This window comes from Pundamilia nyererei, unplaced genomic scaffold (assembly GCF_000239375.1).
Source record: "Pundamilia nyererei isolate P.nyererei 1_Seehausen unplaced genomic scaffold, PunNye1.0 scaffold00466, whole genome shotgun sequence".
Lineage (NCBI taxonomy): Eukaryota > Metazoa > Chordata > Actinopteri > Cichliformes > Cichlidae > Pundamilia > Pundamilia nyererei.
Genome location: NW_005187867.1, coordinates 87,577 through 104,869, shown reverse-complemented (window position 1 = coordinate 104,869; position 17,293 = coordinate 87,577). Strand labels below are relative to the sequence as shown.

The window sequence follows — 17,293 nt, the reverse complement described above, 5'->3', positions numbered from 1 at the left end:
CTTTAATCACACATTGATTGGTTGATTTAGAACCCACTGTGTTTCTGTCGCAGACATCATGCAGGATGCTGTAATCAGTGGCAGCCATTTATTTTTCTCTGACACTTTCTGTGATGATATTTAACGTTTAGTGTCATCAGCCCGTTTTACTGGGAGAGAGAACCAAATTCCTTTCAGAGGCATTATTACAGCCCTGAGCAGAGACACATCAGCCATGCTGCTCTCATTCTCATCTGTGCTTCTGTCATTCACCCTGAAATATTTCAATGTGATTGATGTCCTGAGCGGTTGTTGTCTGTTCTCGAGTGTCAAACACAGAGAATGATGGTCCTGATCCTTTTCCTGATGGATAGATGGGGGATACACTAACACGCATGTTGGAGGGCATTTGGACGAAGATATAAAAATTTCTTCCCAAACTCCAAAGTAAATGTTACCTGTCGTGCAAATGTGTAAGAGCGCTGGAGCAAATAAACGTTGTGTAAACAGGCGTAAAAAGTATTTTCAGTCTGCTTCACATTTTTTTTCACATTCAAATTTTCTACTCTACTTCTACTCTCTGCTTCCTCGTTATCAGCCCTGTGATGAAGCTGCAGTTGTTATCTAAAGAAACACTAAAAAGTGCCGCTGCTGTAGCAGCTGTGTGAGGTTGTGTTAGCTGTCACATTGCTTCTGTCACTGATAAATGCTAACATGCTACATTTTAAATAATAGCTAATGCCTTTAGCTAAGCAGATAATTATTTTAACTTTCTAATGATTTTAATTAGAAAGTTAAAATTTTAACTTTAGTTTCATCACGGTAGGCTACGACAGGGTAAAACATGTCAGCCTCTATGTGACACTCAGTATCAGAACAATGCCCAACACAGGACAACAATGTTGGCTCCCTAGTGGATGTTTCCAGAACTACAGATGGATCTCAGCATCTGTAGGCGGATTCAAGCAGGCCTCTCATCCTTATGTTTTATAATTTTTTTATTTTCATTGTGTATTTTATAAAATGTTCTAAGCAGATTGTTCCTGGAGGATTTCATTTCCAGCAGATACAAATGCCACATGCATGAAAAGATTCAAAATGCTCTGGCTTAAACTCCGGAGTTACAAAAGCAGCGATCATATGGAGTCAGAGTGTGTTAAAGGCCTTTTCTGTCTTCTGATTGCAGGATCTGTTGGCAGGAACTTGGCCAACAAACCCAATGTGTATGTATCCAGCAGCGCTGGAGCCCAGTGGAGAGAGGTCAGTGCAAAGTTTGAGAGCAACAAGAACAGTGGAGACGGCTAAACTGTGTGTCAAAGAAAAAGTCACTATTCAGGCTTAGTCCTGTAGACAGGCTCGAGCTTTATTCAGCTTTCATAGACGACTGATGTTCTCATGCCCACATGTCATGAAAGGACGTTACTGTTAATTCATTTAGTGTTCAAAGGACATCGATGATATTTTCAAAAGTAATTAGTGCTTCATTAGTCTCATACTCTACTGTCCTTAATTCTAGCAGCAGATTGATGGGGATTGTTCTGACTTTGATTATTTAGAACTGGCACTAAAGTAGCTTTATTGCCGCCTGACATCAGACACATCACTATAATCAGGTTCCTTATGTGTCAGATGACTCTGACATGTGTCTCCCCCTCCAGGATCAACCTGGGAATCTTTTGTTTGTTAGATGAACGTCAATATCACTTAAAGCTCTACCGTCTAGTCCACACAACAGCACTGTTGTCTTTACACTAAATTTCTTCAACCCTGTGAAGCACATTATGTCTCACTCACACTGCTTGTGGTAATCTAGGCATTGGCAGGCCCTCATTTCTACACCTGGGGTGACCATGGCGGCATCCTGATGGCTATTGCACAAGGAGGCCCCACCACACAACTGAAGTAAGTCCAGATGGCTTTCCTAAACTTCCTCCAGCCGAGGAAATGAATCGGACAGGAGCTTCAAACCCAGAGAGGTTAACTTGTGACAGCTTTAAGAAATCTGGCAGGCGGAGCACATAAACAGCACCTACCGTGTGGTCGTGCCCATTAGCCAGCAGGAGCAGACTGTGTGAATGTGAAGCTGCCTGCTGGAGTTAAACAGCAAATAATCCTTCCACTAATCAACAGAACTAGATTAAAACACCTCTGTGCCAACACCTACCTTGCAGCCAACTTTAATTCATGAAAGTGATGTATTATAACGATATGTATCCAGTTGGCTTCATTTCCATAATTCATTTTATCTTTCCCTGATTACTCAGTAACCCGATTTTATCTTCATACATACAAATGTCCCTATTACTGGGTTAAGCCCGACTTTTAATACACGTCGCGCTCCCACTTTAATTTGATATTAACTCATGTTTGTTTGTTTCATCTGATTGTCTTCTCTGTCTTGCTGTTGTTCCCTCGGTGAGTGAGTGGGCATGCAGCAGATGAGCTGATAACTTGGTAACCTTGGTGATCAAACATTACTCAGTTATGTTTAGTCGACAGTACGTGAGAGGCTGCTACCAAACACATTTAGAAGATACGGTCATTAATAATACCACGCCCCTGTCAGGTTCAGCACCAATGAAGGCGAGACGTGGACCGACTTTCGGTTCTCAGAAAAGGAAGTGTACGTTTACCAGCTGCTGACAGAGCCCGGAGAGAAGAGCACCATCTTCACCATTTTTGGCTCGTATGCCGAGCAGAGACACAGCTGGCTCATCTTGCAGGTCAACACCTCTGACATTCTGGGTAAGTCCACGATTGAGAATGGAGATCTTTAGTTCTTAGCAACAACAGCTAAATGCAGAAACAGTTATTTCTCAGTTTAGACTAAAGCCAATGCTGTAGGGGTGATTTGTAGTCATCTGTAACTTTTGATTTTATACATGTAGTTCTTATATAAACTGAAAATAAGTAAGCAATTCATATAGTGCCTCCGTATAATCGTCCAAACAAATGTCCAGAGATATTTCAGATGGCTGTAGAGTGATGATGCATGCTTGCAGGTTGGTTCTCTGATTAATAACCTCATGTAGTAACTGTAGCTAAAACTAGCATAACTCAGCAGCTACATGAAATAATTTAGATGACAGAAATGAATTTCATTAATTAATCGATGAATACAATCATAAAACTGTTATAAGATCTGTAACATTTGCTTGTAGCACCTAAAGTTCATGTATGTAGCCAACGTGCGCATGGTTAGCATGGTCAGAGGGCCCGGTGGCGCCAGTGTCCGGCAGCCTCGCCTCTGTCAGTGCGCCCCAGGGTGGCTGTGGCTACAATGTAGCTGCCATCACCAGTGTGTGAATGTGTGGATGACTGATTGTGTAAAGCGCTTTGGGGTCCTTAGGGACTAGTAAAGCGCTATACAAATACAGGCCATTTACCATTTACCATAATGACAGTAGCTAGTGATAGCATAGCATCCAGGGTTTTTAAGGAGAATGAACTGTAACAAAATGTAATACACTGTAGCAATGTTGCACACAACTACTGCTCATGTACCAAAAATAAACTCACTTTACATTTTTGTTACAAAGATTGTACTTGAGCTAAAATAGCCAGAAAGCACATGCTAGCTGTTTGCTGTTGTTAACTAAGAGCACTACATTTCATTAATTCCAGAAGACCCTAGGGCTAGTAAGGAGTAATGGTTTACAGAGACACATGATTATTAACTTGGGAATAAATTAATGTATAATCACCAAATTCTAGTAGCAGCTAACACTAATAAAAAGTTTCTATTATTTAAAAATGTGTTACTGTGTAAAAAATAAACAAATAAAATTAAAGGTTAAATAAAATTCAAAGAAGGAAGACAAAAACAAGCCAAGTCATTTCTAATCACCAATATTCCAATTTAATAATAGGAAATAACTATAATGCTAATTTACTTCTAAAAGTAAATATGTAACTTGAAACGATGAAAGCTAGGAGAAAGGCAAAGGATAAATACTAAGCAACACACGCCAGCAGAAAGGTTTATCTAGAAATACTGACTTTATAAATATACCATCAAGAATATTTCAACTCATTTGTCAGATCCACATCATGTCTACTTTTCCTTGGATGTTTCTTTAGGCGTGCCTTGTTCTGAGAAGGACTACAAGCACTGGTCCCCATCTGACGAGCACGGTAATGAGTGTCTGCTGGGCAGAGAGATAACGTTCAAAAGGCGAGCGCCTCACGCTACGTGTTTTAACGGAGAGGATTTTGACCGGCCGGTCACCATCTCTAACTGCTCCTGCACACGCCAGGACTACGAGTGGTGAGAGTCCACAAACTCTCCAGGCCTTTGATTTCAGAAGTCTTCATTTGTTAATCAGTTTTTTTTCTACTCCATATCTGAACATATCAGGTTTTTCATGATTGATTTCATAATGATTTATCACCAGGACTCGATGTTATGATGCAGAGGTTAAATTTCATTTGAAAGGATGCATTAACAAGAATAATGAAAAGAAAAGCAGGACTACCCCCCTGTGTATGCATGGGTTAAATACTGTGTTGTTGTTCTTTATTGGGAGGTGCTGAAACTCACTATATTGTTTGTTTCCCCTCCTCTTCCTCCTTTCAGTGACTATGGCTTTAAGCTGAGTGAGGACTTGTCCCTTCAGGTGTGCGTGCCTGACCCTGAGTTCTTGGGCGACCTCTACGCTCCACCCGTTCCTTGTCCTGTTGGTACTACCTACCGCCGCAGCAAAGGGTAAACTGCTGTTATTAACGTGCAGGAATGCAGAGCCTGCCGTTCTTCTTCTGCAGTTTCTTAGCATAATGCCGTCGTCCACAGCAGTAATGGAGTAACGGATGCTAAAGGGGAATCTAAATCTACTAAACCATATATTTTTAATCAAACTGTGTTGGAAGAAAACTCCCATGCTATGAACACTGTAGTGATTCTGGCAGATATCCTCGTGTTGTTCCTGCATCAACGTGGTGACGTCTGTGATTTGTCATGTGCAATGTTGATCCTGGTCATTGTTATGATGTCATAGTTTTGCGACTTGGAAAAAAAACCTTCCGATGTCCACTCAAGAAAAAATCCCAAAAAGGAGGGGGTTAGGGTCGAGGCTGGACGTTAGGGTTAGGGTCGTGGGAGTGTGGGCGACAATGTTTCCACATCACAAAACTATGACATCACTACAATGTGATTGGTCATTTGAAATTAGAACCTTATTGATCCAGTAACGACACCAACGTAACTGAATGTGTCCTTCCTGGTTATTCTTCCTTTTTTTCACTGTTTTTGTTCGGACGCCACCAAGTTGCTGACAGATGAAAGCTCTTTTATTTCCCTCTTGCAGCTACAGGAAGGTACCAGGAGACAGCTGCAGCGGCGGAGATGTGGAGGCCCGGCTGGATGGAGAGATGCTGCCTTGTCCTGTCGGAGGTAATCTGCTTTCTCCAAACATTCAAAGATGCAGCTGAGCGTGCTGTGGAACAGTTCAAGGTGTCACGTTTCCAAACAAATGTTACCATCCAGTTTTACTGACTGGCACACAGACTTGGTAACCTGTGGGGGTTTTGTGGGAGAAAGGTGAAATCCAAATAAACATCCTTTATTTTAAGCATTTCTGCTTCTCCTACATATAAATGCATGAGAGACCCCTAAAAAAACGTAGATGCACAGCACTGTGCAAAAATCGTGATCAAGCTCGACACAGTTGAGCTTCCGTTTGTGCTGGCATTGCTTCACAGCATGAAGAGATGAGGGGCGGCTCAAGATGTTTGGACCGTCATGTCCAACAGTTCAACTTGACTTTTAATGTTCTGCTAGCTGTGTTGTAGTTATTGAGTATGGGTCAGTAGTAGAGTCTCTATAATAGACCTGCTCTGAGAGGTAACAGCAGCTGGGCCGTTTCTAACTGGATGTTTGACAACATGACGGCTGTGTTGAATGAATCAAAGAGATCATGTTTTCAAATTAATGAAGGAATTTACTCGACATGAAGCAGCCAATCGGTTTGTGTCAGTCGTTCAAGTTCTTTGCAGTGCAGCTCGGTGTCAGTGCACGTTTGTAGTCCCAGTGTTTGTCTTCAGGCTGTCTCCTGTGGTTTTGCAGAGAGTAATGAGTTCATCCTGTACGCTGTGAGGAACTCCATCCATCGCTACGACCTGGCCACGGGCACTGACCAGGCTCTGCCTCTGGCTGGCCTCAGGGAGGCTGTGGCTCTGGACTTTGATTATGACCGCAACTGCCTGTACTGGGCCGACATCTCCCTGGACACCATACAGGTCAGTGGCTCCTCTAGAAGATGCAGTCGGTGTGTGCTCTCTCACAGCAGGACAGCATGGTGCTAACTGTGGGGCTGAGACGGAGGGAGCTTAACCATTCAGCTGTTACTGACCTGCGTGTGTCTTTTGGTCCTGCAGCGCCTGTGTCTGAATGGCAGCACAGGTCAGGAGGTTGTCGTGAGGAAAGACCTGCAGAATGTGGAGGCTCTGACCTTTGACCCCATCAGTAGACTGCTATACTGGGTGGATGCTGGAGCGCAGAAGATTGAGGTATAGAAAACATTGTCAGTGTTTGTCACTCAGGATATCAGACACATCACAGTCGCGAGGTTATCAAACTAAAACAGTTGCTTGTTCTTTCCAAGTTCTCCTCTTTGGTCGTCAGATTATATTCATAATCACAATAATCTGTCTTCTTGACACAGCTTCATTACCGTTGACTTTTCCCTGTTATGTTTGAAGGTTTCAAACCCTGATGGGGATCTGCGGCACACCCTGCTCAACTCTTCCATCCTCGAACACCCGCGAGCTTTGGTTCTGCTGCCCGGAGAGAGGTGAAGAGTTTAAAGGAACCGAGTTTTATACAGCCTGTGATTAAAAGAGTGAATCTGAAACGAGCAGCTTCAGGCTGATTTGAAAAGCTGACATTTCCAGTCAAGAACAAGAAATTATAATAAATATAGTTTTTGCTGATATTGCCTTTTTCAGGCAATCATGCAAAGATCCAGCAAACACAAACCTGCAGAGCAGGAGCATAAAATACACATCGGTCACCAGTGGTTCTGACTATTTTCTTAAACCTGATCTTAAGGTAAAAACACAACAATGCTCTGATCACCCTTTAAAAAGGATGACCAGACAAACTGACCACAAGATCATCTCTGAAAACAGATCTGGCTTCACTTCTGCAAACATAGTTCTGCTTTTCCTGAGACATCGGGATTCCTGTGGTCTGCTGCTGATCTCGTTTTCCACTTTCTCAGAAAATGAATGTATGGTTGACTCACTGCACTCACTTCCTCCCTTCTCTGTGTACATTGTCACTCTCTTAGAGTTTAAGCTTGTATTAAATATTTGACCTGGCGCCCAATCACAGTCAAAGAGTGGCCAATGGGCGCATTCGGTGCAAATTCCTAATCTTGTATCCTCTCCATGTCCAGTCTGATGTTCTGGACTGACTGGGGAGACCAAGCGCCTGGCATTTACCGAAGCTACATGGATGGAACCAACGTGTCCCGCATCGTGTCCGAGGGTGTCCGATGGCCCAACGGCATCACGGCCGACGACCACTGGCTGTACTGGACCGAAGCCTACAGCGACCGCATCGAGAGGGCCGACTTCATCGGAGGGCAGAGGCGCGTCCTCATGGAGGGGCTGCCCCACCCGTACGCCATAGCTGTGTTCAAGGTAACAACATGTTTATGAGTGTGTGTGTGTTTCAGTCTTGATGGATTGGGTGGATTGTTCACACTTTCGCGCTGCATGCTGTGTTCAGAATGACCTGTACTGGGATGACTGGTCTAAAATGGGAATCTTCAAAGCTCCAAAGGCTGGTTCCCAAAACAACGAGCTGATTGTTGGCAGGCTAACTGGAGTCATGGACCTGAAGATCTTCTATAAGGGGAAGAACAGAGGTGAGGACCAGGCAGGGAGGTGATGAAGCTGTCAGTCTTCTTCAGGTTTAAATGAAACAAACTGCGTTCTTGCTCTCGTCAGGCCATAACGCTTGTGCCGACCAGCCGTGCAGCCTGCTGTGTCTGCCTCAGCCCGGCCACAGGCACACCTGCGTTTGCCCAGACGGCGCCCCGACTCTAACGACGCCCAGCGGAGAGCTGCAGTGTCAGTGTCCCCAAGGCTACCAGCTCCACAACAACACCTGCATCAAGACGGGTGAGAATAAGCACGTACTGCTTCTGGAAGACGCGTGTCGTAAGATATACGGACACGAAGCCTCCGACAATTAACAGTTTGCATGTTTGCATATTTCTTCGACTCCAGAACACAGCTGTCTGCCAAACCAGTATCGCTGCTCCAATGGCCGCTGCATCAGCAGCATCTGGAAGTGTGACAGCGACAACGACTGTGGGGACATGAGTGACGAACAAGAGTGTCGTAAGTACTCAGCAGCGTTGCTGCCTTCATGACAGAAACAATCAACTGTTGCTATAGAAACAAAGCTCTTTTTTCCTGGCGTCCTTCTCCAGCCACTACGACTTGTGACCCGTCCAACCAGTTTCGCTGCGTGGCCTCAGGTTCCTGCATCCCTCTGGCCTTTAAATGTGACCATGAGGATGACTGTGGAGACAACAGTGATGAGGAGAACTGTGGTACGCATTAATAAAACTGTGTGATTGTATGGTTAAATGTGACTTTTATTAAAGCACTTTCATTGGTTAGGAAGACTAGAAAGTTAATTAGGTTAGGGTCATCACACAAATATTTTAGTTTAGATCAGCAACATTGTTTAACACTTTGATGTATTTCTCAGATTCTCATCAGTGTGGGCCCGATGAGTTCACGTGTGCACGTGGTGTTTGCATCCGCAAGAGTTGGCGCTGCGATGGAGACAATGACTGCAGAGACTGGTCAGATGAAACAAACTGCACTGGTGAGAAAGACTCAGCATCATACATGATGTCCCACAAAGTTAAATCAGAGAAGGTGTGAGCTGTAAGCGCTAAACAATTACAGTAAACTTCACAGTCATAAAATAAAACTACAAAGCTACAGCCTTTAACAGTGCAGTTAGTGTTTTTTTTTAAAGTCATAAAAACAGAGCTATTTACACAGCCGCTAACCGCTAACCACACGGTTAAAGTCACAGAATGACTGCTAACACACAACGACTCAGCTGCAGGCACTGAAATGTACAGCATAATAGTCATAGTGTTATTTTGGATATTCAGTTTGTTATTCCTCATAATTCACTGAGGTAGCAGCTGAATCAGTTCCTGATGAGGACAAAAGGCTAAACAGTTAGCTAAAGCTAACTAGCTTAGCAGGTTCTCATTGGCTGCTTTAGTGAGTTTTGGGGTTTGTTAGTTACTTTTAAATTAAAGACAGCCAGTAAATTGTAAGTTATTGTAATACTCTCCAGTTTATAATAGTTTTGTTCTCCTACCCACACAATTAGAAAACGGTTATTATTGTTTTGAGGCTAGCTTGTATATGCTTGACGCTCACTTTATTAGCTACGCCTTGCTAGTCCCAGCTTGGACTAGCAACCTTCTGCATGATTCGACATGTTATGTTAGTGTTCAGAGATGCTCTTCTGCATATTTTGGTTGTACTGACTGGTTATTTGAGTTACTGTTTCCTTCCTGTTAGCCGTTACCCTGTGACCTTTAGGATCAACAGCACATGTTCACACAGTGAAAATGCTGCCGACTGGATATTTTCCCTTGTTTTTTACTATTTTCACCGTTCTCAGTAAACCATTGACATAGTATTGTGGTCAAATCCCAGTAGATCAGCAGTTTCAGAAACACTCAGACCAACCAGCCATGCCAGCTGCAGAGTCACTTGAATCACGTTTCTTCCCCATTCTGATGTTTGGTTTCAACTTTAGCTAAATATAGACATTTACAAAGTGCTGGGTGAAAATATATTTACTATATAGCTTATTCACCCATATAAATACATATATCAACATGTGCCAAACATTGACATACATAAATGCATAATCAGTAGTGCCAGTAACAAAGTGTGTGTAGCTGTGAAAACTTCACATTAACAACGTTTAAATCTGTCATACATTTTTAAACTCCACTCATTAAAACTCTTTGTGTCCTCAGTGGGCCACCATACCTGTGAGCCCAGCAGTTTCCAGTGTAACACAGGTCACTGTATACCTCAGCGCTGGAAGTGTGACGGTGATGATGACTGTCAGGATGACTCGGACGAAGATCCCCAACACTGTGGTAAGCTCACTCAAGACCCTGATGTTTCACCCCTGCAAAGCAAGCAGAGATTTCCTGTTAGCAGTAATACTTTATTGATATTTGTTATTAGAGGGAACTCAGTGTAAAGGCTTCCTGTGCTCCAATCACACCTGCCTGCCAGCCTCCGCGCACTGCAATGGCATCAAGGAGTGTCCAGACGGCGCCGATGAGAACAACTGTGGTGAGTGATCCCGTTGGTTTAGGAGACAGTTTAGCAGTCAGACCCTCACATGCAATCGTAACTGTGAGAGAGAATATAATCATCTGACTGCTCTGCTGATCTCATGTCTGATTTGTTGTGAAAGTCATTGTGTTTTCTTCGCTTGTGTCACCCACAGATCCCCTGTGCACTCGCTACATGGAGTTTGTATGTCAGAACCGAGCCCAGTGCCTGTTTCAGTCTCTGGTGTGTGATGGGATCAAACACTGTGAAGATGGCTCTGATGAGGACGCCGAGTATGCACAATGTGGTGAGCGCCAAGCATCTCCACTGTGACACTTAGCATGTTTGCAGCAGCCCTCCTGTGACCACCCGTCACCCTGTAACACCTGACCAGGCCAGTTTATAAAGCAGAGGTGTCGTATGATCATCGTCCCAAACAAGGAGAAAGGAGGAGGCTGAGTTTGTTTTCCACTCACCCGTGCACCTGAACAGTGGATCGTTAGATTTGTGCTTTGTGTTTGGATCTGTTTATCCCTCCAGTTAGGTTTTGCATCAGGCTCTTTAATCACTGCTTTGATTACTGTCGCACTCCCAACTTTTCCAGGTATTTCCTTGTTTCTGACGTGTCATTATTATGATGACATAGAAGGCTGGCTTTTTGTAACCAAATACAATAAATGCAGATGAATAGTACAGATGGGTTACATGGATCCAAAGAAAATAAGAGCTTGTGCTGGACTGGGTGGAAAGTAGATTCCTTGTGTGTTTTCTTTCAGCCGCACCGTCTGAATTCAGCAAAGTGTGTGACATCTATACCTTCCAATGTGCCAACGGAGTGTGTGTGAGTCTGGAGTGGAAGTGCGACGGCATGGATGACTGTGGGGATTATTCCGACGAAGCCAACTGTGGTGAGGATGAAAAGCTTATGGAGAAATGCCCAGACCCCCCCACACACACATAATGTTTACTATCGAATCATGTGGAACAAATGCACTGATTGCACACACTGAATATAGAAGTTATATTTGTACTAGGCATGCACCGATGGTATACTGTAAAATGTGTGTGTACTCATACTCGTAAAAGTTAACCAATACCAACTTATTTCATTAGTCAGAGGGTGGCTGGTCATTTCTGTTGTAATTTTTTAGATTGGCCACTAGGGGGACATGTCGTGCTAAGGCACAGGGTTAGGCGAGTGAGACTGGCGGCTCCAGATAAAAAAGAGAAACTGGAAGCTGCTGTAGCTAGGCTAAACAAAATGTCAGCCAATTTTAACTCAGGTTTTGGAAAAGCAACGAAAAATGTCAAGAGAAAATCCACAGGCAGTTAAAATAACACAGGCTCTGACTCATTTTATCGCTCTGGATGACCAGCCAATGCCGGTGTTCCAGATCTACTGGCGTTTAGATCTACTGGCGTTGGTCGAACAGATGTGTGGCAGTCTTGCGTTTCAGGAGCTGCTACCGACAAACCAGCAAAAAAACGCCAAATGTGCCATCTGTGACACTTGTGAGGTTGTCTCAAACACACTCCGTCAGTCTTGATGCTGTTGAACAACAAAATGTTTAAAATGTGGCGAGTTTACCTGGTGATATCCTCATGCGCGACGCGATCGCGAAAACAGCAAACAATTAACACCACGCCGTTGTTGTTCACAGGACACAAAGAGTAAACGATCGGGAGACTCTTGTCGTCGTTATCGTTCCCCTCGCACGTTTTATTTCTCCGAATTCAGCGTTTTTGCTTCACAACTACAGCGTGCTGTTTACTTTGTGCACTAACATGGACTCGAGTCAACCAGCGCCACCTCTGGCCAAGTGCCACAGCCTACAGCCAGATCAGCCTGTGACACACATCTGCAGCACGTTTGATTTCGTTTCTTGCACATTTGTACCTTTCAATTGTGTCTGTTTGTGCGTCATGCAAATAAACCTTTGAAATGAATGAAATGACACTGATATTTCACAATTTGTATTTATTTTATTCCAAACAGAAGTGTTTATTTATTATTCTGAAAGCTGGAGACAGTGCCAATAGTTCAGTGATATTTTGTTGAATTACAATGTGCACACCCCGCAATAATTTAACAGAAGTGCTTATTTTTTATGTGAAATTTTATTTTTGTGGTCATTTTATTAAGATTTTATTTTTTATCAGCAGAGATTAAATTTTATGTGTGTGTGGTTAAAAGTATCGGCTTTTGTACTCTGTAAGTAGTCAGATCCAAGTATCGGCATCGTATTGGTTTGAAAAAATTGGTATCGTTGCATCCCTAATTTGTACTCCTGCAAACTTTTTGTTTCCCCACAAGGACCAAGTACATTTATGATTACTCAGCAAAATCCGAGGCTGACTGTTTCTCTGCTCGTTGCAGCTGCTCCGACCGAGGTCCCAGGCTGCTCCAAGTATTTCCAGTATGAGTGCAAAAATGGGCGTTGTATCCCCACGTGGTGGAAGTGTGACCTGGAGAATGACTGTGGGGACTGGTCTGATGAATACATATGTTCAGGTACGACATCGTTAGTTCTGGCAGTCGAGCTCCATCAGAAACCTCAGAGTTCGAGCAGCTCACCGCCCCGATTTAACAAAACTAGCAGTGAACATAAACATGAGTAAAATGTGTATAAGGATCTTTATCTGTTGCCACTGCTCTTTGCTGTAGGGGCTGTTCCTGCCAATCTCCTGCCTTTAGGTTTCCCATGTATGTTTTTGGGAGGCTGAGGAGGTCCAAGAGAAGAGCCACACTACCATCCTGTCTGATTATTAGCATGGACACCTATTTTATGTTGTTTTCTAGTATTTGGTTTCTATCTGAGTAAATCGGGGTTTCAAATTTGCTTCTTGAATGAACCAGTTTATGCGTCTTATCACTGCAGGTGGTTCAGATCCTCACACTGTGGCCCCCGGCCCCTCCACGTGTGCGCCCAACCGCTTCCACTGTGGCTCAGGAGCTTGCATCAGCAACACCTGGGTGTGCGACGGCTATGCTGACTGCCCTGATGGCAGCGACGAGTTTGGATGTCCGACAGGTACTGATTCTCGCTGCTGATTGGCCCAAGTTTTCTTCCAGAAGACATAATAGTTTATATTTTACAGCTTTTGGCCAAACTGAATGAACATCTTCCTGAAATAGCCCACATAACTTCACCCAGCCCATCCACACATCCACGAACTGAAAATACACAAAACTGTCTGAAGCCTGGACTTTTTGCTTATTTGAGTTATTGTGTCTGCGTGGGTTCTCTCCGGGTACTTCCTCCCACCGTCCAAAGACATGCAGCTTGTGGGGATAGGTTAATTGGATATTCCAAATTGCCACTAGGTGTGAATGTGCGAGTGAATGTGAGTGTGAATGGTTGTTTGTCCCTGTGTGTTGGCCCTGCGACAGACTGGCGACCTGTCCAGGGTGTACCCCGCCTCTCGCCCTATGACAGCTGGGATAGGCTCCAGCGCCCCCGCGACCCTGAAAAGGATCAGCGGAAGCGAATGGATGGATGGAGTTATTGTAACCTCAGTAATGAGCATCCACGGTTAGAGATGTGTGTCCACACTTCATATAACAGGAAATAATGCTGATTAACATTGTTTGCTTCTCATTCTCCTGACAGCAGTTAATGGCTCTGTGACTCCTGCCTTGGTACCCACTGAGAACCCTCATTCGCCCGATCGCTGCAGCCGGAGTCAGTTCCAGTGTCAGCGCCCCGCCCGCTGCATCCCCGACTGGCAGCGCTGTGATGGACACGCCCACTGTCAGGATGGCTCTGATGAAGCACACTGCCGTGAGTATCTGTACGATGCATTTGCAAAATACTGTCTCACAAACACACAGAACTCGGACCACGGAGGACCGATCATATAACAGACGGCGTTTTAAATGAAGACAATCGAAAGGATTTTTAGCTGGATTACGCCGAGTTTTCACCCAAAGCCTCGCTCACGAGTTCAAGCCTGTCAGACGCTCTGTTGGGCTTTTCCGTGGCGTAATCCTCTCTGTGGAGTACAGAAGTTTCGTTTCAATACTTCTTCCTGCAAATGCACCATGGGACAATCTCCGTGTTGAGCTGAACCATATTTGATCATTTCATAAAACAGGAAGTTGGAACTAAAGTTTTGTGTAATGGCACTTTTAAGCTCTGCTGTGATAATAATCTCAGGTGTTCATATTTCATGTCATGAGCATCATGCTTCCATGCAGGCTATGCAGTGAGCAAGCATTTCATCTAAAGCCTCTGTGTGTCTGCAGCCACCCACGGTCCTCTGTCCTGTGTTAATGGGACTCGCTGTTCTGATGGTGAAGCCTGTGTGCTGGACAGTGAGAAGTGCGATGGCTTCCTGGACTGCTCCGACCACAGTGATGAAGATGGCTGCACCGGTAGGTCCACTCTAACCTCATTCTTAGTTTGCTTTATTTAAAATGACAGAAACTATCTGCCTGCTTGTCCAGTGCAATGCTGCCAGCTGCTGCCGGTTGTCGACTATTGCAGTTTATGTTAATGTCGAAATATTCAGACATCAGAATCTACTTTGCCTCTCTCTCTGGCAGCGGACACGTTGGCCTATAAAGTCCAGAACCTCCAGTGGACACCAGATTTCTTGGGTGGCATCACTCTGACCTGGACCCGGCCTAAAAACCTTCCCCAGGACTCCTGCTCCTTCCTCATCTACTACAGGTAAAAGCTGCTCAGTAATCCTGGAGTCCCGCTGCTGTCAGCCAGCTGTGTTACACTCCACTATAGCTGGTAACAGGGTTTGTATTAAAGAGCCAGTGTGACCTGTGAACTCGTGTTTGTGTTAAGGCCTGTGGGCACATTGCCGTGGACCCCTATGGATACCCACAGCAACAAGACCAGCTACAAACTGACCGTGCTGAAGCCCGACACCACGTACCAGGTGAAGGTGCTCACTCAGTGTCTCAGCAAACTGCACAAGACCAATGAGGTGATCACAGTCCGGACACCAGAGGGATGTGAGTATCACGTGATCACCCTACACCAGGTTCCAACAGCAGCTCTGACTTCTGCTCATTTTAACTTAAACCTGGATGTGTTTGCGCTCTCTGGTACACTCCTGGTCTCTCAGATGCAATGCTAGCAAAAGTCATACATAAGCATGCAATTCTGCATAACGCAGAACCTGCATAAAGCCTTGTGCTAGAAACCCAGCACTACTTTCCTTCACAGCAGTGCTCACCCAGGAGAGGGTCAGCTCTGTGTCGAAGTTTGAATTTGAAGTTGTGGTTAAACCTGTGGAGTGCTGTTGCCTCCAGATGCTTCTGTCCCTCACCCTCTGCTTTTGGTGCTGTTTGCCTGCTCGTGTTAGCTCTCCATCACCGTCCCCATAACTATGGTGCAGATCTCTTGCTGCCCCCATATGTCCACCCTGTGGTGGAGACTGTGGTCCAGCGGTTGCCCCTCAGAGACGGGTAGACTGTCTGGGCTAAACTGCCATTTACAAAATTTCTTAAATATGTGTGATGTTCAGTTTTATGAATATTGGTGTTAATGGAGTTCATCCAGTGTGCGTGTGTGTGTTTTTTAGTGCCTGACCCTCCCAGGAATCTGCAGCTGTCCTGTGATAATAATGGTGTGGATGGGACAGTGGTGGTTTCCTGGAGTCCCCCCGACAAGAGCAACGGCCTCATCAGGGAGTACATTGTAAGTCGCTTTCTAAGCAACTGTGGTTTTTACACAGTATGATGATGATGATGATGATGATGGCTTCAACAGCCCGGCAGGTAAAGCACAAACACGGAGAGTTCAAAATACGAGTCTAGAAATCAAAACGGACCCGAGCGGCCGCAGGCCTCCCCCCGCCTCGTCAGTGTGTCTCGTCTCAGGCAGCAAACACACTCTGATAAACTCGTCATCAGACAGTTCAAGGTGTGCATGTGAACGCAGGTTCACTATAAACACTCTGGAACTGATGTTTTTCACAGATGTGTTTGTTTACTGAAGCAAAGCTGTGTGATTGGTTAGTGGAGAGTTTAAGGCTTAGAAGTTCAGAAGCCTCTATGAAGCTAAACACGCAGGAACGGGCGTCTGAACCTTTGCTAGCAAAGCTGCAGAAGCAACAAGTCGTTTTGGAGAATTCATGGAAGAGTGTTTAGTTCACTTTGAGAATGTGCAAACTAAGAATCATCAAGGACGTTGGAGGAAATCTGGAGCTTTAGTTGAAAAACAAACCTAGATCTGTGAACTCCACGATACAACCCAGATCATTGTCCTTGTATGTGGGACAGTTTGGGATTACAGAGGAGGCAGAATGAGACAGACTTTAAGAGGGAGGGATATATTCGTGAAGGTAAGAAAGGCTGTAAACTGGCAGGTGTTACAACTGATGTATCTCCACATCTGACAGAGAAGCAGGTGCTTATAAAGTGACTGAAATGAGTGCAGAAACCACACAGGTGTGTTCTGTTTGTGTTACAGCAGCAGGTGTCCCTGCTAAAATCTCAGCACGATGGTGTAACTAAACTAACAAACGTTGTCAGAGCAACAGAGTTTGTTACACTTTTGATTTGCTCACAAAAGACTTGGAGTTAGTATCACTGCTGGACTTTGATCAGGAGACACGCTCAGAGGACGCTGACTCTCTGTAGCTCATTAGCTTCATATGTGAGGAAACATGATGCCGATCTCTCAGTGAGGGGATTCACTTGACTTTAATGCACCTGTTTAAGTGTCTCTCACTGAACAATAAGAAAAGAAGTGAAAAGTGTAGACAAAGTAATTACACTACAGACAAAACGTTAAAAGTCTTAAATTTGCACATTTTGTTTACAATAGTGTCAATAGAATATTGTATTTCTTTAGTCAGTATAAGCTTTTTATGATATAAGTTTACTTGTGATAGAATGCTGCATGATGATCATTTCCTAGCTTAGAACTGATCGAACTTTTCATTGTTCTGGACTGTTTGTTCTTTATGAAACATGTTGTTTGTATCTGAATCTTCCCACAGCGATAGCAAGAAG

The 17,293-nt window shown here is 44.3% G+C and overlaps 1 protein-coding gene across 2 annotated transcripts in view; it reads left to right on the top strand.

Annotated features, from left to right (window-relative positions):
* Window positions 1-17,293, top strand: part of sorl1 (sortilin-related receptor, L(DLR class) A repeats containing) — an 85,352-nt gene that overhangs the window by 57,810 nt on the left and 10,249 nt on the right. The window contains exons 11-36 of one of the 2 annotated variants that reach the window (XM_005753802.2): window positions 1,166-1,239; window positions 1,793-1,881; window positions 2,546-2,724; window positions 4,060-4,246; window positions 4,556-4,684; window positions 5,283-5,368; window positions 6,041-6,213; window positions 6,352-6,483; window positions 6,676-6,767; window positions 7,374-7,620; window positions 7,709-7,847; window positions 7,930-8,103; window positions 8,212-8,325; window positions 8,418-8,540; window positions 8,702-8,821; window positions 10,008-10,133; window positions 10,225-10,335; window positions 10,493-10,624; window positions 11,094-11,225; window positions 12,695-12,829; window positions 13,197-13,349; window positions 13,932-14,099; window positions 14,564-14,692; window positions 14,864-14,990; window positions 15,117-15,286; window positions 15,859-15,974. In XM_005753802.2, the coding sequence (XP_005753859.1) occupies window positions 1,166-1,239; window positions 1,793-1,881; window positions 2,546-2,724; window positions 4,060-4,246; window positions 4,556-4,684; window positions 5,283-5,368; window positions 6,041-6,213; window positions 6,352-6,483; window positions 6,676-6,767; window positions 7,374-7,620; window positions 7,709-7,847; window positions 7,930-8,103; window positions 8,212-8,325; window positions 8,418-8,540; window positions 8,702-8,821; window positions 10,008-10,133; window positions 10,225-10,335; window positions 10,493-10,624; window positions 11,094-11,225; window positions 12,695-12,829; window positions 13,197-13,349; window positions 13,932-14,099; window positions 14,564-14,692; window positions 14,864-14,990; window positions 15,117-15,286; window positions 15,859-15,974 (3,557 nt within the window). Of the gene's footprint in view, window positions 1-1,165; window positions 1,240-1,792; window positions 1,882-2,545; window positions 2,725-4,059; window positions 4,247-4,555; window positions 4,685-5,282; window positions 5,369-6,040; window positions 6,214-6,351; window positions 6,484-6,675; window positions 6,768-7,373; window positions 7,621-7,708; window positions 7,848-7,929; window positions 8,104-8,211; window positions 8,326-8,417; window positions 8,541-8,701; window positions 8,822-10,007; window positions 10,134-10,224; window positions 10,336-10,492; window positions 10,625-11,093; window positions 11,226-12,694; window positions 12,830-13,196; window positions 13,350-13,928; window positions 14,100-14,563; window positions 14,693-14,863; window positions 14,991-15,116; window positions 15,287-15,858; window positions 15,975-17,293 lie in introns of both variants that reach the window. The other variant, XM_005753801.2, reaches the window with a different exon arrangement.